This window comes from Panthera tigris, chromosome D4, assembly GCF_018350195.1.
Source record: "Panthera tigris isolate Pti1 chromosome D4, P.tigris_Pti1_mat1.1, whole genome shotgun sequence".
Classification (NCBI taxonomy): Eukaryota; Metazoa; Chordata; class Mammalia; order Carnivora; family Felidae; genus Panthera; species Panthera tigris.
In genome coordinates, this window is record NC_056672.1 from 85,075,157 (window position 1) to 85,099,734 (window position 24,578).

The 24,578-nt window shown below is 51.9% G+C and overlaps 2 protein-coding genes across 16 annotated transcripts in view; one reads left to right on the forward strand and one right to left on the reverse strand.

Annotated features, from left to right (window-relative positions):
- RALGPS1 (Ral GEF with PH domain and SH3 binding motif 1) overlaps window positions 1-24,578 on the forward strand; it is a 268,245-nt gene that overhangs the window by 135,185 nt on the left and 108,482 nt on the right. The gene's annotated exons all lie outside the window — the stretch shown is intronic.
- The window catches only part of ANGPTL2 (angiopoietin like 2), a 35,007-nt gene continuing 13,330 nt past the window's right edge, over window positions 2,902-24,578 (reverse strand). For 4 of the 7 annotated variants that reach the window (XM_042965092.1, XM_042965089.1, XM_042965091.1 and 1 more), the window contains exons 3-6: window positions 23,333-24,198; window positions 9,719-9,912; window positions 7,779-8,049; window positions 2,903-5,371 (exon numbers count right to left, since the gene is read on the reverse strand). In XM_042965092.1, coding sequence (XP_042821026.1) covers window positions 5,172-5,371; window positions 7,779-8,049; window positions 9,719-9,912; window positions 23,333-24,149 — 1,482 coding nt within the window. In that variant the 5' untranslated portion in view covers window positions 24,150-24,198 and the 3' untranslated portion in view covers window positions 2,903-5,171. Of the gene's footprint in view, window positions 5,372-7,778; window positions 8,050-9,718; window positions 9,913-23,332; window positions 24,199-24,578 lie in introns of all 7 variants that reach the window. The other 3 variants (XM_042965094.1, XM_042965093.1, XM_042965095.1) reach the window with 1 other exon arrangement.

Consider the following 24,578-nt stretch of genomic DNA (forward strand, 5'->3'; position numbering starts at 1 on the left):
ACTCTGGGAGATACCTCGTGTCCTTATGTAACCAGCTTATTAAATGAGCTGGACTCAGTCAGGTGTAAGAAGAAACCAACTTAATTTTTTCCCCCGTGTCCTTTCCAACTTACCCTGTGGACTAGCTCTTTTCCCGGTCGACGCTGGAGACTTAGCAAGCCCCTTCGTTCCCTTCGTCTTTCTGGCGTTCGGCATGAAGAAGCCGAGTCTGCTTTAACCATCTGGTCACTGCACACAGTGTGGTGCAGTAACCAGAGGTCTGGACTCCCTAACGCCTGGACCAGAGGCCTGGAAGCCTGGGGTGGGGGAGGGCCCACGGTCAGCACTGTCACTGGCCCCCACAACCCTCCTGCCTCCCGCTTGCCCACTGAGATTTGTGAGCCTCGGGGTTGGAACAGGGGAGAGGGGAAAATTGAGGGGTCAGGGCCCATCTTACGTGGCCAGTTCAGTCGTGATTCAGAGCTTACACCAGAAGCCCAAGCACCCACACTCTTTACCCCCCATTGCTGCTGCTGCTGCTGCTGCTGCTGCTGCAGAATTTCCCTTCTGGGCACTTCTGGCTCAGTTGCCGTGACCTGTGATACATCTTTTCCACCTCAACACTTATGGCTCCTTCCTTGGCTCCTGGGCCTCCTGCACTGTCTCCCCCCACCACACCCCCCTGGCTGCCCTCTGGTTCCTAGGAAACCATATCCTTGCCTCCCCCGCAGCCCCTGATGGGCTTGCCATTTGCTCCAGTGTGGTCTCATTTCTCTCTGCCGCAGGTCTGGAGACTTGAGGCACGAGTCTGGTAGTAGTGCTTATGCCAAACCTTTGGAATGGTCCCTCGAAGGCCCTCTCACTTGACTTAGGGTCGGGGGAACACCCACCCTCCGTGTGGTGGTGGTGGCCAGGGAGCATATCACAAGGACAACTCATTCCCCCCACCCCAGGATATTTTTCCTGCACCTCTCACACAGGCTGCAGAAGGGCAATCTGCTAATGTTGTAGAATCCTTTTGGAGTCACCCCCTATAGTGATGGTCCTACACCTTGCTCTAGGATGTGGGACACTTGGAAGCTATTATTTTGCCCTTAGCCTCTGGAGTCTCAGATAAAACTAAGGCCGAAAGAGTGCCTTTTTAACATTTTGTTACCTTGAAACGTCCCCTTTCTGTTTAATCCAGTTGCCTGGCTTTGTCTTACTATAGCCTAGAGTCTTTGCAAGCCTGCATATAACAGATGAGGTGGTCTCAGATCAGAGAGGACCCCCTTGAGCTCCCAAGGACCATCTGTAAATTGTGAGCATCCTAGACTCCCAATACTGTTGTTTTCGGTAGTCCAAAGGCTTCTCTTTCAGTCTTGCTCCAATTGGCAAGATTTTGCAAGATTTGGGGGAGGGGATCCTGCTCAGTGTCACTTGCTTGAAGAACATCACTGTCTTCCTGCCGTGTTCCCACATAAGCCCAGCAGGTCGGTGCCCCCCAGCGACCAAGGTATCGGTGCAAACCGGAGTGTGGGGGCTTGGCTGGGATCGGAGAAAGTCTGGGTCTGCAGGCACACTCACCATGGAGACCTTAGTGACAGTAGGGCTCCTACGCCTGCAGGCCTTAAAAGGCCACTGGCTGGGATGGGAGAGGAAGGACAGGTGCTGATCTGAGTTGGGCAGACCTCAGGGACCTGGCTGTGTTTGCTGGCCAGCGGAGCCACGCACCAGGCGCTACGGCACCATGCACTTGAGCACAGCTCTTCCGCCCCCCTCCCCGACCCCCATTCTCTTCTTCCATGCTGTTGGCCACACCCCCATTGTACACCAAGGAGAGCCAGTTCCACATGTCTGATGGGTTTATTCCTACCTCTCCTTCCATATAGCCAGGGTGTGGTTTGACTCAGGTTTGGGTTTGGGGTGGGGGTTGGGAGAAATAGCTGGTGTCTCGGCCTGCTTTTGTCTGGGTCACAGCTAGTCTAGGAAAAGGGTTATTCCACGTTGCCCAGCATGGCTTTCCAGAACTCTTCGCTTTGGGGTTTGGACCCACGACCAGTGACCAGTAAGGCTGGATGGACCCTGTTTTCCTTAACCATCAATCCTTCCATCCTGGACACACCAGTCCAGGTGTGTGGGGAGGCCTGGGCCAAGGTTGAGGTATTCTCACCAAACACACCAAATAGGGTACAACAACTGATGACCTCGACAGCTGACTAGAGGTTTGGGAGAAGGGAGCTGAGAACTCTTAGCTAGTGCCTGACATCCAGCACCTTCCGGATTAACTGCTGCTAGGGCATTTTTCCCAGCTGTCTGACTGTGAGCCTCATTTCCTCCTCTCCTGTGAGGTGAGAACAATCCCTTCTTCACCTGGGTGCTGTGAGCGTTACATAAGAAAACGGAAGTCCAATTCCAAGCACATAGTAGGGTGTAGTAAATATCTGTCTCTACCCAACTACATCTTTGCTAGAAGCAGCTCTCGTGTGGCAGTATTGCTAAGTCATTGGGAAGAGGGATTGCTGGGTCCGAAGGTATAAGCATTTTAAAAATTTTGACGCATATGTATATCCATGTTTGACATACACGTTGCTAAGTTGCCCTTGAAACATGTTGAATCAATTTATACTTCCATCCATAGTACAGAAAGTACGTATTTCTCCATTCCCTTGTCAACATGGAGATTTTTTTCATCTTTACAAATCCGATAGGCACCTTGTGATGGTTTGTGCTTGATTTGGTATCCCTCCCTCTCTGGTTATTACTGAGGCTGGCACCTTTTCTTCCTTATTGGCCATTTGTGTTCTAATGTGTTCGTGTGCCTAACGAAGTTTTCTGTCATGGTGTCTGTATTTTTCTTCTTGATTTAAGAGAGTTCTTGAGATAGCATGAATATTGATCCTTTATTTTTCTTATTTGATATTTGCCTTCAGCCTTGGTCATCTGTTATTTTTCAGAGGGCAGAAAATTTGGGGTTTTCTTTAGTCATATCCCTTAATCTTTTCCTTTTTGGCTTTGGGGTTTCCTGCCATGCCTAGAGATGACTTCCCAGCCCACAGTTTTGTTTTTCTGGCAGCTAATGTGAAAGTCAGATTGGAATGAGGGAGGGAGGCAGAGGGCTCCCGATCCGGTGGGAAGCCTGTTGTAGTAGTTGAGGGGAGAGGAGACACGAAGGCAGAGAAAAGGGCTTTCGTGGATGGATGGATTGGCGTTGGTGTGGTAAGGGGAGAAATTCTTGTTTTTGACCTGAGTAATTGATAAATGGTGCCTTTTGGTGAAATGGGCCCAGACCTGAGGGAAGGTGTTTCAGGGGTTGGTTGCACTGTCTAGGAGGTGCTTCTGGGACGTTCAGTGAAGATATCCAGGACATGGCTGTAAGGAAGTGAAGCCCCAGAGAGCCTTCATGGCCTGGGGTGCTGTCTTGGGCCTCCTGATGGTGTACGTGGAAACCAAAGATAGGGAGAGTGTGATTTAAAAGATTTTGGTGTATGTCCTTGGTGCTGAATCTGTATCTAGTCTTACTCAAAGAGACTCTGATAGCAGAGGCCCCAGGAAGGCATTCCAAAACAGTAACACACAGTGTAGATACGTCCGAATAGCACTGATGGCTTTTATTGCAGGTTTGTGTCATTACAAGGATAATCTGGGAATATATTAAAAAAAAAACCCTCCCTTTTATATACACAAAACATGCTACATGGTACACTTTGTGGGAATGCTGAGGTAATAGGCACACACCCAGACATGGACAGTACCAAACGTTCCAACATCTCACACACCCCCATTCACACGCCCACCGGGGACGGTCTCACCTTCCTGACTCCTCTCTTGCTCCCTGCTTGGCAAGAGTCCCGGTAGTACTGAGTCTGACACTTCGCGGCCAACAGGACTCAGAAAGCCACCACGCTGCAACGCACCAGCCAAGGGGTCCGGTGGCTCCTGGTTATTCAGGAGCTCACGAGAAGCGGCCAGTTGTCATTTTTGTGGCACCTGTACTCCAGAGAAGTGTAGTTTGGGGACGAGATGCGGACTCTAGTCAGCCTGAGAGCACGGGACCTTTGGTCTGTAGCCATTCGGGGGCCCCAATGATCGGGGGATGACTTCTCTTCACTTGAGTATCTCCTGGGCAAGGTAGGTTATTATTTCTGTGATGGCTAAAATGACATGTAGGCTAAAGTGTGAACGGAACATACAAAACTGCGAGTACATCATCTACGTGGCCGGGAGTTAGCTTTGGGGCCTGGCCTTCCCTTTCCTGACCAGAAACCTGGAGCCCAAACTGTCTCCTACTCAGAGGCTTGCCTGGAAAGAAAGGATGATATGACAGAAAAGGTAAGGAGTGGGTATGAAGGGTAGAGAAGAGCAGAGAAGGTGCCTGGAACCTCAGTGAGTGGCCAACGACTGGTACAGAAGGTACTTCCTGAATGGTGTTGGATGAATAAGTGGATGGATGGATGGTTGGATGGATGGATGGATGGATGGATGGAGAAAAAGTCCTGAGAATGGGGGAAGGTATAGAAATGGAGAGGGAAGGGGATGTTGAAATTTGATCAGGTGCCCAAAGGGTTCTTTAGCGAGGAAGTAGGGAACCCCTATGTGAGTGAATCGCATGTAGACACTCCTGGAAAAATTCAGGCACGTGGACACCAAGGGTTATTCTTTGAATTAGAGCTACATAGTCTGTGATCTGCTCTCAGATTCGAGTAACACCATGTGAATGCAGTGCTTTTCGCCGAAGAGCAAAGCTGTTGGTAACAACTTCAACATCTGAGAATTGAATGTCTGTGCATTTAGGTATATAACCAAACCTATATACGTGTCTAGATATAGTACACGTGGTATATATCTAAATGCATATATGTGTGGTGTACACACATGTGCATAAGCTCAGCTCATGCGTATGTATATTACGAAGGTATTTTGCAGTTGGGTTTTTATTGTAGGGATTTAATGTATTTAAAGAAGGACTTGTCTGTAGTTCTGTCCTGTGTGGAAACACGAGGGTCTGTCTGATGTGAAGAAAAGCAGTAGGGACAGAGAATACTGTATTGATTCCATTCCATCATCTGCCGCAGCGATCGGGTAAACAGAATCCGGCGGCCCCATCCTCCCGGCCCCAAGGTGAACTGGCGGGGAGTTGTTCCTGGTGCCGGGGCCAGCATGGCCGGGTCAGGCTCCTGGCAATGGCCGTGAGAGGTCAGGAGGGAGCTGGCTTAGTGGAAGGTGTTGGGGTTGGGCCGGATCATCATCACCACTTTCTTGAGCGAGTAGGACCCTCCTCGGAACTCAGCCCAGTAGACTCCATCCTGGTAGCGGCTCCGGTAATGGCCCCCACGGTACCAGACCCCGTTGAGGTTGGAGTGGGCACAGGCATTATACCACCAGCCTCCCTTCTGGTAGTGGGCACAGTTTCCTGCAGGAGACAAGGGAGGAGGTCACAGGGAGGAGGCAGTTGTATCCAAGGCTGCCATTTGTTTAGGGCCTTTAGCAGGGCCCTCTGGGAAGGTGGGGGAGAGGGCATTTGGAGCAGGAATGCTTGAGGGGTGGGCCAGGTCTCAGATTTGCTCCAACCTTTGAGGCTCAGCCTTGTGACCAGCCAACTCACCGAGCCACCGAATTGTCCTTGTGAAATGAGGGTAAGCGTGGTGCCTCCCGCACAGGACTGGGTGGTGATCGAAGGAGGGCGCATAGTTAAGCAGTTAGCCCGGGGCTTGTGCGGAGGAAGTGCCCCAGGGAGGTTTGAATAGGAAGCAGAAATGACCTGGGGTGGGCGGGGGAGCGGCCAAAGTGTTCTGAGGAATTTTTTAAGAGTTGCAACTGTTGGATCAAGATTTTTATAGAATGACAAAGGAAGTGTTTAAGATGAAATGCTCCTCTGTTCCTCCCAGGCTGTATTCCAGCCAAGTATTTTTTTATGATTTCACAAAAGAAAGATATTTTCATAAAACTTCTGGCACTATCATATCATGCTGGATTTTGCTGCCAAGGACAAGCAGTTCGGAACAACAGTGAAAGTGTGGGCAAGGTGCAAGCAGGCGTGCAGGGGCATCGGCCTTCTCAGGGAGGGCGCGGAAAAGGAGCTGCCAGCTGCTTGGGCTGCTCTTAGTTAAAAGAGAGGGTCCCCGCTTTCCTGAGCAGGCCTGAGAAGTGGACCCCCACTCAGAGGAAGGGCTGCCTCGGTCAGGTTTGTGGGCTGGCGCCCAATGGGGCCGGTGGCCCTGCTCCCGCTGAGGCCTTGGGATGTGGTAAGGAGGCTGCAGGCTGGCCGAGGCAGAAAGCTCAGGGGAGAATGGGCTCAGGCACCCGCAGCCCCTGCAGCCCAGCCCAGAGTTTTCCTTGGGCTCTTTTAGGCCGTCACTTGAGGCTAGGGACCAAATGGCAGTGCTTGGGTTTGGAGAGCAGAGAGAGCCCTTGGCATGCCATGGCCAGCCTCCCGTGTGAGTGGAGGCCCCTCCTGAGCTTGACCTGCATGCCTCCAGGGACAAGGAGCTCACTTCCTTGCCAGCCACTGACGGTGCTGTTGCACAGGCCTGACGGTTTGGGTCATAGAACAGTCTTCTCCCTCCTATCCACGATGGCCCTCGAGATGTTGTAGCAGTCCCAATGTCCCCAGAATCTGACTAGCTCCAAGGGTCCTCTTCCTGCTCTGCTCTTCTAGAAGCCTCTGTAACCCTGTCTAAGAAGGCGTACTGTCCCGTCAGGGGCCCCTTCAGTGCCAGCCAGCAGGTGGAGGTAACTGCATGTCCCCCAGTGTTGTGAGAACAGCCTGCTGGAGTGTGGCTGCCATGGGGACCTAGAGTGAGGACCTCCCTCCTCAATATGTAGGTACAGAGCTTGCCTGAAAGATGCAAGCGGTTCCTGGGACCTTAAAGAGGAGGGAAGTGGCCTGCAGACCAGGGGGCAGGGAGGGGGCCAGATTTGCCCAATGAGAACAGACATCCTTGGCCTGGAGGTAGGGTTGGTCCCTCAGACAGGAGCAGTGCCTTGCTGGCTTTGCCAAGCAGCTGGGGTGCAGAGGCCCTCATCTCAGGAAACTGGGTGTGGGGCCTGGAGAGGCTTAACTGTGGGAGGTTGACATCTGGACTCAGGGCTGGATTGTATGTATGTGTGTCTCTTAGAATATTCTGGGTTTTTTTTCCCCCTTGTTTTTTATTTAATAAAGGCTTCCTAGTAAAGACCTGGCTTTGAGGCATATGACCCTGGACAAATCACTTCATGTCTCCTACCTGGTTTCCTCTTAATAGCTCCCTTACTACACTGTGTTAATAATACATGCTAATAATAGTAACCACAAAGACTGCCCACTTGGATTGAGCCCTCTTTGCCACGTCTGAGACAAAGCACTTGAGGTACATCCTCTAACCTTCTCACCACCCTGCAAGGCAGGCATTGTCCTTATTTCCCGATGTGGAAGCGAGGCCCGGAGAGATTAGTAAGCAGCATGCCCAAAGACACATGACTGGTAGGAGGCAGGGCCAGCATTATTACCCAGGTGTGTGGCCCAGAGTCCGTGGAGAGTGTGGCCTGAACACCTGGTGCCTCGGGCAGAGAGGTGATGTGAAGGCTTGGCCCTGAGTGGCCCACAAATGTGTAATTTGTACACCTCTTTGCCGTTCCCTTTTTGTTAATGCCCCTCTGACCCACCTTTGTGAAGGGGGTCTGTGGGCAGTGGGCAGAGGAGTGGGTTTTCAGGGAGTAGCAACAGGGTCGGCCTTCTGGGCTCTGGGACCTTCCTCTTCTCAGGCTGTGACTCAGAAGCTCTGGCTTTGACCGGCCTCTTTGCCCTGGCCTGCACCTGGGTTTGACTGTATGGGTCCTACCTGTGTAGACGTCATGGTCTCTGTCCAGGGTGGTGAACTGCTTGCCGTTATGCCAAGTAAAGGAGTCACCAGCATTGCCATGGTAGCGCCCCAGCCTCAGCTTGTAATACTCGCTCTCGGGCTCCAGGCGGAAGCTGGCATATTCTGCAAAGACTTTGCGGCCAGACCAGTCCTCCATGGTCACCAGCAGTTTGTAGTTGCCTTGGTTCGTCAGCCAGTAGATGTTCTCCAGGCCTAGCCAGTACTCGCCATCGATGTTCCCAAACCCTTGCTGGGGAAAACGGAGGAGAGCATCAGTGACGGATACGTAGTGTCCTCAGCCAGCAGGGCCCCACTCTTGGATGCTCAGCCCTGGGCAGAGGAGATCAGAAATGGGCAGAGCATAAGGCAGGCCTGGGTTCAAATCCCCACCTCTGCACTTGGCTGTGACTTGATGAACCGCTTTTCCTGTCTGAGCCTCAATCACGCATCATTCAAGACTACTGAAAGAGTGCCTACTGTGTGCTAGGCATTGTGTGAACATGGGGGACACTGTGTTACCTTTACTATAGGGTTGTTGTAGGAACACACCTAATGTGGTAAACCGAGAGCCTAACACACAGTAGGCAGGCGACAGGAGTTCCTTGGACGGATCCTGACCACCTCTGAGCTTCACCGTCCCTCTCTGGGAATGGGATGTGTGTGAGGGTCTCGTGTAAACTCTAATGCACCAGACCGGTATGAGCTGTGACAGACACATGCTACATCTGCCCGGGCTCCCTTCTGGGTTTAAAATCAGCGGTTTTATTATTGTGTTCACGCTGAGTTTAAGGAGTCATCAGCCAGGTAGTGGCCACTCAAAGTCTTCAGAATAGATGGGCTCGCTAATGATACTAATAGTATTCAGTGAGCCTTCCAGTGTATCGGCACCGTTCTCAGGACTTTACGTAGGTTATGTTATGAATCCTTGTGCCAACTCTAAGAGCTAGGTCCACAGAGGCCCAGGGTCAGAGAGAGCCTGAGGGTGACTCGGGATCTGAAGCAGGCACCCAGTCTTAACGACTGTGTTCTCCCACCCCTGAGAAAAAGAATATGGGCAGGAGGAGGAAGGGGTGAAGGAGTGGATCTTCAGAAAGCAGAGGAGAAAGAGAAGAAAACAGCGACACGGGCCGGGCAGGAGGTGGGCTGGGAGTAACCAGGACAGGAAGGGGCCACGCGAAGCCACGCACAGGCGTCATGGCCAGGGTCGTTCGTAAGCTTTGGTGTCAGAGGCCTGGACTCGCTGCTGTGTGCAGCCCCGAGCAGGTTGTTTCACCTTTTCATCTGTAAACCGGGGCCACACCAGGATCTTCCTCCCGGGGCTCGTGTGAGACTAAAGCAGGTAACAGATGGAAGCACTTGGCATGGTGCCTGGCACGTGGCGGTGGCATTTGGTGAACTGAGCTCCTTTTGCCACCTTCGGCACCACCCCTGTCATCTGCCAGACGTATGGCTGAGCCCAGTGGCCTTTCCTACCACTGGGTGGGCATTCAGCTTCCTGGGAATTCGGACCTAGTGTTCCCGTGTTTCCCAGTAGCAGGCCCTGGGGACCTGCCCCTTCTGGGCTGCGAGACCAGATCTTCCCGCAAGGAAGCCCCAGCTGGGAAAAGGATGCTCCCTATACCCAGACGGGGATGAGGGGCCACCCCCTAGCAGCATTTCTAAAGTCCCACCATGTCCACGGGCCTTTTGTGGTCTGTCCCTAACTCGTATCTCGTAGCAGTTGCCGGCGGCAGGTGGGTTTGCAAAAATGACCTCGTCAGTGTCTTCCTCACCACACGTGTGTATTGCACGGGGCCACCAAGGCCTCGACAGGTCAGCATGCACCTTCCCTCCAAGTGGCCCTCTCACCGGCTGGTCAGGCCTCTTGGGGTGGCCCGGTTGCTCTCACCGACAGCACAGACAGGGCCCGGGGCTCTCACCTTGTATGTCTCCCAGTTCCTGAAGAAGTTGACAGAGCCGTCCAGGCGCCTCTGGATGACGGTCCAGCCCCCAGGGTCGTGCCTCTGGTCACACCACACCTGCATGAGGCGGTTGGTGTTCTCTGGCTTCACCAGGTAGATGGAGCTGGTGTCGTGGCCATCCTCCAAGGCCTGCAAACAGTCTCTCCACGGGCCTGGGGATACAGATGTGTGCACGTCAGAGACCTCCCTGTTGCCTGGCCACGGAGTCACATTATTACGTGCCTCTCACCCCAGGCCGCACTCCAAAGCAAGCACAACCTCAGGCAGGCCTCCAGCTGGGAGCCACAGGCCAGCAGTGAGAGGGGACTGATTTTAGTTTTTTGTAAGTTCAGGAAATAACGTGATGTAAAGGCAAGAGCCTGGGGCTAGGGGTCAGGGTGCCTGGATTCCCAGACCACTTTTAGCTCTGACTCCTTCACGTGGTGATTTGGGCAAGCATCCTTACTTCTGCAAACCCTCAGTTTCCCTGGTTTGTAGAAAGGAGATCATATTTACCTCTCTCAAGGTTGTGAGGATTGCTGAGATCCTTTGTGTGGAGTTCCTGGAGTGCTTTATCTTTTAGCTGGTGGTATTGTGAAAAGAGAGATGTGCCTACCAAAACGCAGCAGTGTGGAGCACTGCTCGGGCTCGGTCGGCCTCACCCCAGGCAGAGAGACGGGTGACTGCCCTCCTGAGTCCCGTGGGCTGAGGTTGGCCCACGTCACCTCAGTCCCGACTCCACGCTTGCCTTTTCTGTGAGAGTGCTCAGGGACAGTTTCAGTCTTTAGTGAGGAACTTCTGTGGGGTCACAGTGCCCAAGCAGTGTCCAGAATTTGGCCACGTGGCCAGAGGTGTCAGGATATTTCTGAGATTCAGACACTAGCCTCCAAACAGCTTTTTTTGGGGGGGGGACCAGTCCCATTCAGCCCAATATGCGTATTTTCCAAAGGAAGCTCATTTAGGGCCAGATGCTCAGAGCATTCTGAGGTCACTGTGCTGGTCATTTAAGCAGGTCCACAGACTTAAAGGATGGTGTCCAGGATACCTTCCGGTCCATGGCTTTCTTCTGGAACTGAGACCAGATGAGTTTTGTGTTTTTCTGGGACTTCACTGAGCTTGGACAGCCCAGTCAGAAGGAACAGGTGCCATGAGGGGTCTGAGGAGCCACCATAGGCTTTTCACCACCCCACCCCCACCTCCCCTAGTGGTCTCCTGGATGTCGGTCACATCAGCAAGAAGGTTGAAACTGGGGTCACCAAGGTCCAAAGAAGCTGGGTTCTTCCTTGTTGATCTCAGGAACCTTCAGAAGTTTGTTTCAAGACCTAACCATTGAACTACAGATTTTAAAGTAAACAAAATTGCCACAGTTTGCTTCAGCTTCTCTTCAAAATAGTCCTCAAACCAAGAATTGTTAAGACCAAAAGTTCTAAGGAAATTTCCTCTCATTCTCTGAATGTGTGTGTTTATTCTAACAACTATTTGCTGAGCTCCCGCCCCCGCAGGTGCTGTGCCGGGTAGTGGAAGCCTAGGGCAGGGTTCAGGGCGGCTCTGATACCCAGCAAGGGGAGAGCTGACCTCACCAGTCTCTCTCAACTTGAACTCCTGTGCATTCCTGTCCTTTCCCTTCTGCGTGTCAGGGAGGGGCATCGGCGGAAGGTGTACTCGGCTTTTCCTGCATAGATCTAACTTCTCAAGATTCCTTCCTGATTAGACTTGGGCTTGGTTAGTCCACATGTGATAGTTAAATGAGAAAAATTTGGCGGGTTTGTTGTTGTTGTTGTTGTTGTTGTTGTTTTTCTGGACGGTTCAGGTGGGCTTTTCCTGAGTCCTTGTACTGTGTTCGAGCCTCCCCACCCGGAGCCTGACGGGGAAGGGCAGGGGCGGTCTTGCTCACCCCTCCCCACCCCCAGTGCCTGATCTCGCGCCTCAAAGAGGGGGGTCGCTCTTGGTGCTTCCCGCTGACAGGTAATCCTCCAGGGAGAGCTTCTCACCATTTACCTGTTCACCAACCTTCTCCGCCCCAACGGACGGGGTGGGACCCTAAGCACTGGCCAGGCAGATGCTTCCCTCTTTGCCTTGTGCGTCTTCTGTCTTGGAGAAGGGGAGGCCAGACCTCCAGAAAGAGCATTCAGGAAAAATAAAAAGGTTTGGCTTGTGTTCAGCTCCCAGCCCCTGGGACCAGGGCAGAGAATAAGGAGGCTGCCCCCGACCGCAGAGCGCACAGTGGCCGTGGGAGGGCCCCCAGCGCTTTCCCAGGTCAGAAGCACAGGAGAGGCTCTGGGAATGTCTAATGGGAATGCTGGTGACAGAGGTCCAGCAGAGGCCTGGAAAACACCCCCCAAAACAAGCAGCCAGCCCTGTTACTGCAGGGCCTCCCCGGGGCTCCGGTGGGGCTCTCAGAGGGACAGTCTTGGTTTACGGGAGGCACTCCGTCAGGAGAGGCTTCGAAGGCCACTGGGAGCGTGGCAGGTGGGTCTCCCAGCTCCCAGCCTGAGCTGCTTTTGTGGGTGCCGCCCATGCTTTCAGCTTCACCTTTGACATTGCTACAGAGGGCTCTTTTTAAAAGGCAAGTGTTTTAAAGTGTGAGGTAACTTGTCGTCACCCACTGGACAGATGAGGAGATTGGAGCATGGGGTCATTAGGTGCCACCCCTGAGGTTGGTGGCTTATATGGCAGATCCAGTGTCTGAGCCCAAGTGGCCTGGGTGGTCCAGAGCCCAAGTCTAAAGCTCTTTTCTTTTTCCCCAACCAGAGTGAACTCCAGGGTGGGGGGCCCAGGCTGACATATCTGTGTCCCTAGGACTGTTACGAATCTTTGCCAGTCAGCCAGGTTTAAAAAATAAACATTTACACTTCTTCTTTGTCAAGGTATTAATACCTTTTCAAAGTTTTTATCGAAGATTTGTTTTTCTTCTTTGCTTACCTTTTAGTGTCCTTCGCCTATTTTCATCTATTTTAGTATCTTTTATGATGTAGAATTTCCTTTTTTTTTTTTTTAAGGCAAATCTGGCAGTTTTTTCCTTTAAGCCTTTCCAGAATCATGGAGTAGGAATAAACTAGTAAAGAGGTGTTTCGTATTTTCTGCTGTTAAAAAAAAAAAAAAAAAAAAAATCTGCGTGTCTCCTGCACACTGCACTTGGCCTGAGTCTCAGGACCCGTCAGCTTCCATCAGTAACCACATTTCCAGACCAGTTTCCCTCCGAAACCCTCACAGAGCCCTAGCAAACCGCCTGCACTGAAACACGCTCCCTTTTCTCCCATGAAAGGCACCAGTGGCAGAGGTCAGAAACCTAAATGATGGATGAAAAGGAGTCAGAAAAAATACTCAGCATTGGAAAACTGGCAGCAGTAATATGATCAGGGAGCAGAAAATGGCAGCAGGACTATCATGTGGCTCTGTTAAAATGGCCGATTCAAATGAGAAACCTGTAACGGATACAAATACAGGAGTCAGGAGCCCTCAGCTCAAATCTTGGTGACTCCATTGCCTCACATCGTGTCCTCGGAAAGTTCCTTGAGCCTCAGTTTCTACTTCTGTAAACAGGGGTAACAAAGCCACCTGTTCTGGGGGCCTCGCAAACACAAGAGCACCCAGCGTGAGGCCAGCCAGGGCACGTGCCGCTCGGGGTCCTCTCTCCTTCTTTCCTCTGCTGGATGAAAGCTGATGGTTTTGAAATTGTCCGCTCCCCACCTCCCCACAGCCACATACACACAAACAAGTAACTGTATTCGCTTTTGAATTTCCAAGACTAAAACGTACAGCGATTTACTGGTAGATGTTTTCTACAGAGCACATTTTAGAAGTCACAGCTTCAGTGGAGAAGCCCCCAAAGATACACCGAAATGAAGAATGGAAATCCTTTTTGTCAATGAAACTGCGTTTTCAGTGTGCAGTGGGCAGGGCTCTCCCCCTGGAACAGTGCAAAGTGCCCAGGCGGTAATTCGCTTGGCTCCTCTTCTGAAAGGGCAGCGTTGCCCAGAGCGTCAGGCCAACACTAACTCAGCAGCACCACGGCTCCGAGCGGAGTAGCGCCCGACCTCATCTCTATAAAGACCATATTTACACTCTCGGCAGAGCTGTAGCCAGAACGTTCCACGTGAAGGGAAGTGCAGTCACCATGGCCGAGCCGAGCCTGCGTGGTTCCTTAGAGAAGCAACACAGGGTGTGGAAAACACACAGGGCCTGGAATCGGGAGGCCTCAGGAAGAAGGGATATTGGCGATGGGAACACAAAGTATACAGGTCTTGGGCCCCCAAACCTCAGTGTCAAACCCGGTGAGGGTTGGAGGTGATCAGGTTTGAGTCCCCTCACTGCTTCCTTCTTCCTGTCCGGGGTTCTTACACATCAGAAGCATAGCCTCCTAGGAAACCAGGAACCACCTCTTGATAGCTGATCCCATGCTCAGTATGCCCAATGAAGCGCCTTTCTGGTAAAGCTGGGCTAGAGCCTGCAGCCCGGCCAGACCTAAGTGTAACTGCCTAACCCCAGTTTCCTCTCTGGGTTGGGGGCAGACCAGCTCAGCCTGACCTGCCCACTCATGTCCCTTTGGAGAAATGGGTTACCAACTGCATCAGCTGTCAGTGCAGTCACCCCTCCCGCTAGGGAAACGTGGCCCTGTGAATATCTGACCAAGCCCACTGGCAGCACGTTGGAGGCCTGGAGCTAAGAAGTGGGTAGACAGTGATGATGCCTCTTCTCCCTGGCTGCTCCGGAGGCCTGCAGAGAGGAGCAGAGTCCCTCCTGGCCATCAGCTGGACCAGACCACGTGGCTGGCCAGCGGCCTGACTGACCTCTTTGACCCATAAGCCCAAGTCTCAGGACTTGACCACCTGAGGCTGTGCAGAGATCCTGTGGCCTGTGGGAAACGTTCTAGGAATGTTTTAGTTCGTAGGAAGGCACCGGGGAGAGGCTTCTGTGATAGTACCGAGACGCGTTTTTTTTTTTCGTGAGAACAGTATGCTGTTTTCAATTATTCTCACCGATGATCTGTCTCCAAAAAGTCTTTGTGCCACTCCCTGAAACATTTTTCTAACAGGAGAACTGACTAGTTGTTGAAATTGGATCTGGAATTTCCTATCCAAATTAATCCATCCGAGAGCCAAGGCACGTGGACTGCTTAGGTGTGAGTCTTGCCCTGGCCAGCATCAGGACTCGCCAGGCATCCTGGGTGAAGGGCAGGAGAGCAGACACCCGGAGAGGGGGTCGGTGAGGAAGAATTACATGGGCTGCTTGAGCCTTATTTATCCAGAAGGCTTGGATAGATAATATTTTGGTCGTGAACATACGTATTCCATGTCAGTCACCACTTTTTCACTGAACCAGAGTACGAAACAATAACCTAAACACAGGAACAGCTGGTGTGTTCCCAAAGGCACCTGAAGTTCCTGTAGGGCCTCAGAGCTGACGTCACGGGTGTCATTGCTGGTGCTGCCGGGGAAAGGGTCCAAACGCGCGTGCCCGCCGTGGAGGCCGCTGTAGTCCGCAGACGACGGGCACGGTGCCTGGGGCTGACGAGCTTTTCAGGAGTTTATGAAAGTATTTGAGGCCTAAAAAAAATTTATTGGCTCTAAAATACGAAAACTGCAAAATCAAAGTTTATAAGTATGTAATTAAATTTCTACGAAGTGGGACATCTTGTCAAGTTCATTAATTGTTAAATTTAGTCTTCATAAAAATGTTATTACTTTTGAAAACAATTTGTAGGTTAGATTTTCCTCACTTCCCAAGAATTCCTGAACATGCCTGATGTTTGCCGAGAAATCAGAGCCAGCCATAAATTAATTGTGTTACTCTTGGCCAAATAATTTCAAAGAGCAAAATTTAAAAAATCCGTTCAAAATTTTTACAGTGAAAGTTCTATTAGATGTGGGAGGTGGGCGTGTTTCAGTGGATGTGATACACGGGGAGACTTCCCATGTAAGAGCTCCCGGAGCCCTCGAAGAGTATAAAGGGGTCCTGTTTCTGCCTGTCTGACCTCAGGGTAAACAGACTTGGCAGCATTCCTTCCCAAAGGACCCTTTCAAAAGCATTGTGCCCACTCCTGGGTTTCCATCAGTACCCTTGGGCAGGAGGAGAAGGATGGGCTTTAAAGCAATTTAAAAGGGAAAAGAGGTTCGCCCTGGAGGGGCTGTGGTGGGCTCACTGTGTGCAGAGCTGAGCCACACACTGTGGCTCCCAAGACTGGTCGGGGTGAAGCCCGGAGTTCCTTGGGTTCAGTGGTCAGTGACACCCAAGGCTGCCCCGGGGCAGGGATGTCACTGGACGCAGAGGCGGGCAGCACTCTGAGCCTCCCTGGATATAGCGATGAGGGTGAGCAAGCGTCTCTCAGTCCAGAGGTCGACGGTGCTGTTCTGCAGGCACATCGTGGAAGAGCTGATCAGACCCGTGACGGCAACCCACAGGTACCGGGCCGGTGGTGTTCAAGCGGTCTGCCAACCTATTAACCCTTTCCAAGACAGGGAATCAGCTTATGGGCTTGTGCTTACAGAACCTGTGTTGGCCTTCACTGATCACCTTTTAATTTTCCACATGCTCACGAACCCCTCTCTCTGATCTTTTTTATAATTTTACTGGGGTTTAAGCTAATTGTTCCAGATTTTCGAGTATTTCATCCTTTCTCTTTCTGAAAAGAGGGCATTTGCCCAGCACCAAGCCTGTTCTTCGTGATTTCTGGATGATTGGGGGCAGTGATTCTGAGTGCTTATCTGCTGTGCCCTCAGCCTCCTCATCTCCTCCTCCAGGAAGTCCTCCCCAGCCCCAGAAGAGCTACTTAATCCTCCTCGGGGTTCCCATGATGCCTTATGATATATCTATTTGTCTGTCTGTCTGTCTGTCTATCTATCTATCTATCTATCTATCTACTGGAAGAGAATAAGAATGATGACTACCATGTACCTGGAGCCTTTTGCCGGCCAGGTGCTTTACCCGGGCTTTCATTTCCTCCTCACAAGCCTCTCCAACAGGGAGGGAACTAAGTCCCAGGGAGACTGCACGTCTGGAAAGAGGAGGCTCGAGGGTTAGAACTCACGTCTGCCTTCTGGGCCTGTTTCTCTCTGCTGCAGCGTGCTGAGTCTGTGTCACCGTGCTAGGATTGCTTAGGGTCCCATCATCTCATCGGTCTCTGGGATCCTTCTGGGTGGGAGCCTCATCAGGGGCGTGATTGAGTGTCCCTCTTGCCAGCACTTAAGGGTCCCTTAGTGCCCCGCGTGCCTTCCCCCATCTCTTCTCCTTTCCTCGCCACCGTGAGCCACGTTCTCTTTGTCATCTTCCTTCTGTTCTTCCCACTTTGAGAATCAGTGATCAGTCTGGGAACATCTGGGAACAGGAGCCCCACAGCAGAGGGTCATCAGGATCCAAACCAAAACCTGGGAACGTGTGGACGGTCTGTCGTAGGAAGTCTGCCCGTTGTATCTGGGATACTGCCAGACGATTGGATTTCTGCTCTTTTGGAGGTTACTGTGGACAGACCCCCTAAGACATCTTAATTTCAACAGTTAGAGGGGGTTTTTCTGGTTTGTTTTTTTTAAAAAACATTAGTCATTTAAACTAAAATTTTCTTTTTCTTAGCAAAATTTCTCTGTATACACTGTAATTCTAACTTAAATTACTGTATTAAAAATCTGCTAAAGGAAAATCACTTATATTTGAAAAAAAAAAAAAAGCATTACATAAAAGCATTCCAGGTCCTGTGGTTCCCCTGGCTCATCTTGAGGTACAAAGCCAGGATCGTCAGGCTTCTTTTTTTAAGGCGCTCCTCCTCAAGAGTCATCCCAGGGGTAGCTGAAGTTGAGACATTACTTTTACAGCACACGCTCAACACGCCTAACCACCTTCGTTTTAGACACCATTGAGTACGATGCTAACGTAATTCTGCTTTATCGATCTCTTTTTTCCTGGGGGAGCATCTCAGGGTAATGATACAGTCCACTGCACACATTCACCCCAGCGATCCATCTCTGTGGCTCGGAGCTGGCTGCAGATACCCAAGCGCCAGGATTTTCCAGATGGCTTTTAGTCTGCCAAGTGCCAAACTGTTGGGATTTCTAGGCCACAGATGCCAGATCACCGCTTTTAATAGTAACAAGTTGATAGTTCATCCCGTGGGGCTGTAAAGAGACCGAGCCTGTATGTAGCTGAATGTCTTCCTTGGAAAACGCCCGAGTAAGGCAGGGAGAGCTTGCCATCACACTCGAGGCTCTCTGTGATCCGTTCCCCGAGGTATCCGAGGAGAGAAGAGAAAGCAGAGCCAGAAGGAAGATGACCCACCTTGAACTCCAGTGGCTTTTGTTTATGAAGAAGCTAGCAAAGAATGCTCTTTGAAATATCACTGGATTACGTAGTTTGTAATGAATTTGAGAATCTTACTTTGTTCAGCAATAACATTTCAGGAACAAGACAGCATAGTGCAGTGAAAACAGCACAAGCCCTGGCGGCAAGAGACCTGGGTTGGGTTTCCCATCAGCTTTGGGAAACTGAAAGGCAGAGCTGGTGGTGGCTACGGTCACCCTCCCGTCCTCACAATTCCCAGGTGCCTCTCCGAGTCCCTACAGAGCTTCAGGCTTGGAAGCCCAGTCGCTGGAGCTGGTCTGCACATGGGGCCAACGGCTTTTCACCTGGAATGACAGTTGCTCGACCTCCAGAAAGAATGGAAGCTACAGTGTAATCTATCTTGTTCTCTATTTTAAATCCACAATCGATAACATATGTATTTCCTACCTCACAGGGGGAAGTAAAATATAGGAGGGAAAATCCACCTGGGAAAACACTTGTTCGAGTTGTCTGTGCCTACCCGGCCATAGAGCATCAGGTGGGGGGAACGGGTGGTCTCTGTGTTAGCAGTGAAACAATGTGGTTGCCACCTAATTTGGCCCCAAGAACAGATCACCTCTGCTGATTTTTATGTATTTAACGTATTTAAAGAAATCAGGACTTCCGATTTTGCTGTACGTTGAAATGCTGAGTAGAAATAAACCCAGAAAATGTGTCCAGATTCAGTACAAATTAAATCAGATTTATCTGCAGCTTCAGTTGGGTCCGTTTACTGGAAGTCAGGCACATATTATGTTTTCTGTGGGAGAGCTCAGTTGTTTTAGACATTCTGCAGTGTGATGCTAACTCAGTTCTGCTTTATCTTTTTTTTTTTTTTTGCATCTCAGGGTTATGATACAGTCTACTACCTAAATTCACCCACAACAGTCCATTTGTATGACTGGGGAGCTAGCCACACATGATTGGTTGGGTTGGTCTCTCCTATACCTGAATAAGGGGACGGCATGATAGTGATGGGTTTGCAGTGACGCTGTCTTGTGTTGTTAGAACCATAAGAGTCCTTATAGCAAATCCACCAACTCTGTTCCCAGGGCTCTTTTAGAAGGAGGTGCTTGGAACCTAGTACATAGAATAGTGATGGAGGGTCACATCCCAGGCAGCAGGCACTTGGGGCCAAGTTAAGCGTTTATACAGTGATTTTCACACCAGTTCCCCTCCAGCCTTTCCGCGGAAACGTGCGGTATCCCAGAATGCTTAAGACAGACTCAGGTTTGAGTCTTGGCTGAGCCACTCCCTAGCGGTGTAGTCTTGGCCGAGCTACTTACTCTCTCTGAACCTCAACATCCTGGAAGCTATGCGTCCAGAGACCGATCTTGATTCTGCCAGTGAAAGGTTCTGGGTTGATAAGGCCCCTAATGAGCTCTAATCTTTTCTGATTTTGTGGTCTCCTCTTGATCCCTTGAGAAGCAACCTGAACTGATGATGTTCTCAGGAGAGAAAGCAGCTAGAAATGCCTACACCTTTTGGTTTTTAAGGATTTGTTTCAGGCAGGGCCTTGCTGTGGCAGCTGGTGCTAACACTGCCTGTCCTCCTGTGACCAGTCTCGAGGGCGGGTGCCGTGGCAGGAGGACTGGCATGTGCCCGGCTGTGCCCGCACAGAGCCGAGGGACAGTGTCCCAGGCCTCCTGGACCATTTGGGGAGAAGGCCAGCACTGAGGCTCCATCCTGTCTGTTCCCGTGCCTTTTCATGACCCCGGCAGTATTCCTCTATGGCGGACCCGAGTGATGAGCGTGTGCGTGTACGTGTGTTTATGTGTCCAGGGCACACACGTGGAGAAGGAGGTCAGGGGATGTGTGAGTGTTAGAAAGTGGAGAGGACAAGAGGAAGGGTGGACAGCAACAGCCGGCCCACCAGGAGACAGGGCCACAGGGAGGGCCGTTTGGCATAGGCCTCGTCAAAGCCTCATCCTTACTGAGACGCCCCAGGTCTGGCCAGACCTGAGGGAGGCAGGACAGAACCCCAGTGAGACACCAGGGAAGCCAGGAGCTGCCTGGGCCTCCCTGCCTCAGGCTCTCCGTGGCCTGGGCCTGGCCCGGGGCCAGGCTGTTACTGTCTGGCTGGGAACAAGCTGGCTCCAGATAAGCGGCCGTGGCTCCCTCAGTCCCCGGGGGAAGGGTGAGCTGTGGGCTGAGTGACCCAGACAATGAGGAGAAGAGCAGATGGCTCTGAGGTTATGGGATGAAAGGTTCAGAAGCTGCCAAGTCTTGCACGCAAAGGTGTTTCTGGCCCAGTGCTATCCTTGGGAACAAAGGACCTTATGGGTGAGAGCACAGAAGAAGGTTTTGTCTTCCAGGCGCAGAACCTGCCCTGGAGCTCTCAGAACAGTACTGATAAGAGCTCCCTGCTGATTGGCTGAGAGGCCATTGCCTTTTCCTCCGGTTGTCATCCAGCCCCAGGAAACTACTGGGCCCTCCCTGCCCATTCAGCTTCCACAGGTCTGGCTGATGACATCTGGAGTGGGGAGGTGGGTCACAGGGAATCTGTTACCAACAATCACTACCAACATTTGGGAGGGCTTTTTTTTTTTTTTAAAGATAAATTGTGTCCACATGAAGTCACTGCCATTCCCTCCCATGAAGGTGTGCTTCCTTAAGTGGGAGAGAAAGTGGGTTTTGGGGTGTGTGCAGGGGCCTTGGAATGCACACAGACCGTGATGGACTGTGAATGTGAAGAAGCAGGGGGTCCAGACCATTTGAGGTGCCCAGAGTAGGGCCATGCATGGTCCCAGGACTTTGCACAGACTCATCTCCATCAGGGACTGACTAGTAACTCCATTGTCCAACTCCTCGGTCCACCTGGTAGACTCTTCCAGATCATTCACGGAAGTCCCACCTCTGTCCACCTTTTCCCTTCTACTCCAGGCAGACTCAGTCTCGCGTGCCACCTTAGTGTCCCCATAGCCCCTCCTTCACCACTCTGCAGGGCACTTAGCACACCATGGTATCACCACAGTGACTGCATAGCCCATGATTTTCGCTGCATTCCTGATTTCAGGTACCTCATTGTGTCGGTCCCATCAGTTCTTACAACGTTCTGGTAATTTTGGCCTCGATAGATGCTCCCCCCAGAGAAATCCTTTGTCGGATCTGATGTGCCCATCTCGGGGGGATGGAACTGAGAGGACGGAGGAACTGAGAGGGACTGGATACACCCCAGTGCATTCACACATCTTCCACCTCCTCCAGACTGAGTTCCTGGAGGTTGGCACTGTAGCTTTTACCAACTCCCCGAAGCCCGGTGCTGTGACCGGCACAGAGTAGGGGCACCTCCACTTTTGGCTGCCCCAGGTGACATGATATCACATGCCTGATTGCATTGAGTTTCCCCAACAACCCTGCAGTGTCGTAACTCCTGCCCCCATTTTCCAGAGGAGAAAATTACAGCTCAGGAGAGTGAAGTAATTTTCTCACAAGCAGACCACTAATAAGAGGTGGATGCAAAGCTAGGTCTTTCTTTCTACACTCTATCCCTCTCAGCTCAGTTCAAGCTCAGGAATGTCCTGAAATCATGGATTCAGAAACCAGAGATGCTTAGGCAAGAAGAGGTCTGTTGGGTAACCATTGAGGTCAGCCAGGCTCACTTCACGAGTGTAACATTCAACTGAGCCTTCATTTGGTGTCCAAAGGCACGTTTTACCCTCTGGGCGTTCTATCAAGACATATTAGCACACTCTGCCCGCTCTTTCAGAGCTTCTGATTTAAAACAGACACGTGTACAGAGGAACCAGTCATCTGCTGTAGAAAGCCAGTGCTAAAAAGGGACTGTTTGTTTATTTCAATCTCCTTGCTTTAAGATAAAGAGACCAAAACGGAAGGAAACCCAGAGCTACCAAGTACTGAGACTTTCCATGGGCCCAGCACCATGCCAGACACATTTTTTTCCCCAGTATTTCATCTAATCTTTGGGTAGGCATTATTTTAATCTATCCCTAATTACAGATTGAAACAGAGGAAACGGAGGCTCTGAGGGGCAAGGTGACTGGTCTGATGTCCCAGAGCTAACCAGTGGGGGAGTCAGAATTTAAATCTAGGTCAGTCTCTTCAGAACTTACGTTCTCAACCTGCAAACCCAGCAGAGGGCTTTCTTGCGCAGTGCTGCAGGCAGGTGCTCCCGGCCACGGGCCTGCACAGTGTTGCCCTTGTCTTTTGCATGGGCCACCCCCTTCTGGAATTAGCAAGAAGCTGCTCTTCCCAGTACTGGTGGTTATTTTCAGAAGTGTGAAATAAGTGTAAAACAGGATACTTTCAGTAAAAATATCTCCCTGCTTGTATAATGAAGTGGTACCAAAATCACTGACTTGGAGCAGATAAGTGGTTCGTTTTGGCAAAGATGAATCCAGTTCTCATCTGACAGCCGATCTGGAAGGCTCATACAGTCCTGGATGGATGTGAGGCTGAGCTTTAGGGGGCTGGGCTTGTGCTCCCCCCAGACTCTCCGAGCACAGAGGAGTCAGCCCTAGATTTAAAGTGACAAGGCCTGAATTCCAATCCAGCCTGAGCAGGCTAAGCCTGTGAGCAAGTTACTTATCTTTTCAGTTAACCTTCCACAAGGAGCTTCAGGGGTTAGTGATACAATCAAGATCCATGGAAGTACCCAACTCCGGTACCTCGGTCAAGCTTTCAAGCTTGCAAACGTACCAAGTCACCACGTTCGTCCCCATCACCATATTCTGAAAATTACCATATTTAAGATGAAACATGTATTTAAGAGTATACGGAATCGTCACTGAAAACCCTAGACAGCAGCAGACTCTAGGAAGTGTATGGAAAGTACTCCTTCCCATCCCCTAGCCCCTACGACGTGTTTATCATACCTTTGCCGTGATAACACGTTCTTTTCCTTTGACTGCTGGTTTCTTTGGTGAGCATTTATCAGCTGCCAGTTCTGTGCCAGGCACAGCTCAAGAGCTTACAGGAGAGACATCCTGTTGCCAACACAGAGCATCTAACACAGAGCCCCGAAAACTACGGGCCTGGGGCTCTTGCCCGTCAGAAGCCAGAGAACGTTTGTTCTCTTCTGAGACTCTCCCGGTTTCCTGGTTCTACCTTGGAGCATCCGTCTAAGGCACGCTGCCCCCACCCCCCCACCCCCACCCCCCCAGGCTGCCACGGCTTGGCCCGAGGGATCGCTGGGGGATTGCGCAAGTCTGTTGGCCCGGCTTCAACTTGCCGTGGCTTTTCCCCCACTTGTGGTCTCGGCCAAGGGAAGCCTGGCGCCTGGCTCTGAGGCCCAGATGGTGCGGGCTCCCTCACGGAAGGACTTACCCGACGGCTTGTCTGTGGAGGACGGGAGGCTGGTGAGGGTAGGCATGGTGGGCAGGGGGGGAGGCAGCACCTTCAGGTTCTGGTCGCTCTGGATCTCGTTGGTAGAGATCTGGTTGATGATGCGATTGTAGGGGGACGGCTGGTAGACCCGGGGTGGGGTGACGGGGGGCGGCTGGGGCATGGGCCTGGCCGCGGGCACCCGCTGGCAGTGCTCCTCGAGCTGCGCGATGATCTCGGACTGGTTGTGGGCCAGCGTGGCCAGGTGCTGGTACTTGTGCTCCAGGTCCTTGTACTTGCTGGCCAGCTGCAGCATGTCGGCCGTCTGGTTGAGGATCCTGTTCTCCAGCTGGGAGAGCTCCAGCGCGTTGTCCCGCTTGCGGATGATCTCGTGCAGGAGCTGCATGTAGAGCTGCGTGACCCGCGAGTTCATGTTGCGGCTCTCCTTGCGCAGCAGTTTCACCTCGCTCACGATGCCGCCGTCCACCTCCACCAGCTGCTGCAGCGTCTCAATCTGCCGCTTCTGCTTGAGCAGCTCGCTGTTGAGCAGCTCCAGCTCCTGCTTGTGCACCCGGTTCTCCAGGAGCACCTCGGGCTCCTTGGAGTTGACGCAGATGGCGCCCGTGACCCGCTGCTGGGGCACGATGAAGGTGTAGGTGCACTTGTCCGAAGACTCGCCGGCCCGCTTGTACCTGTTCAGGTAAATGAACTCGCCGGGCGAGCCCTCCTCGGCGCCCTCCAAGCCTTCCTTCTGGCCTGCCGCTGCTCCCACGGCAGCCAGCAGTCCCAGCCACCAGTATGTCATGCACAGCGGCCTCATGGTCCTTGCAAAATGGTGGTTCCCCTTGGCGAACGGAGCCTGTGAAAACCTGAAAGTAAACAGAAGGGAGATTCAGTAACGGTGCTGTCACTGCCAGCGGCCTGTGCCATAAATGAGCTCAGCCTTCTCGCCAGGCAGATCTTTCCAAAAATGTAGCTTCAGGAGGCAGCCCTTCTGGAAGCAGCAGAAGGAGACAGGCAGGTCTCAGCAGAGGTCGAGGGGAAATGGGAGGGGACCAGGGCATCTGGAGGCAGGAGGCCACAGCCCCGCCACTCCCAGAGCCAGCCCCCAAGCCCAGCCCCGTCGCTGAGCTCCTGACCCGAGCCTGAACACCACCTGAAGGCAGCTCCCAGCTGGGGCAGGGAGGCAGAGGAAAGCTTGTCCGATCTCCCTTCTCTGCCCCACGCTACCCAGGCCATCACATCTCCC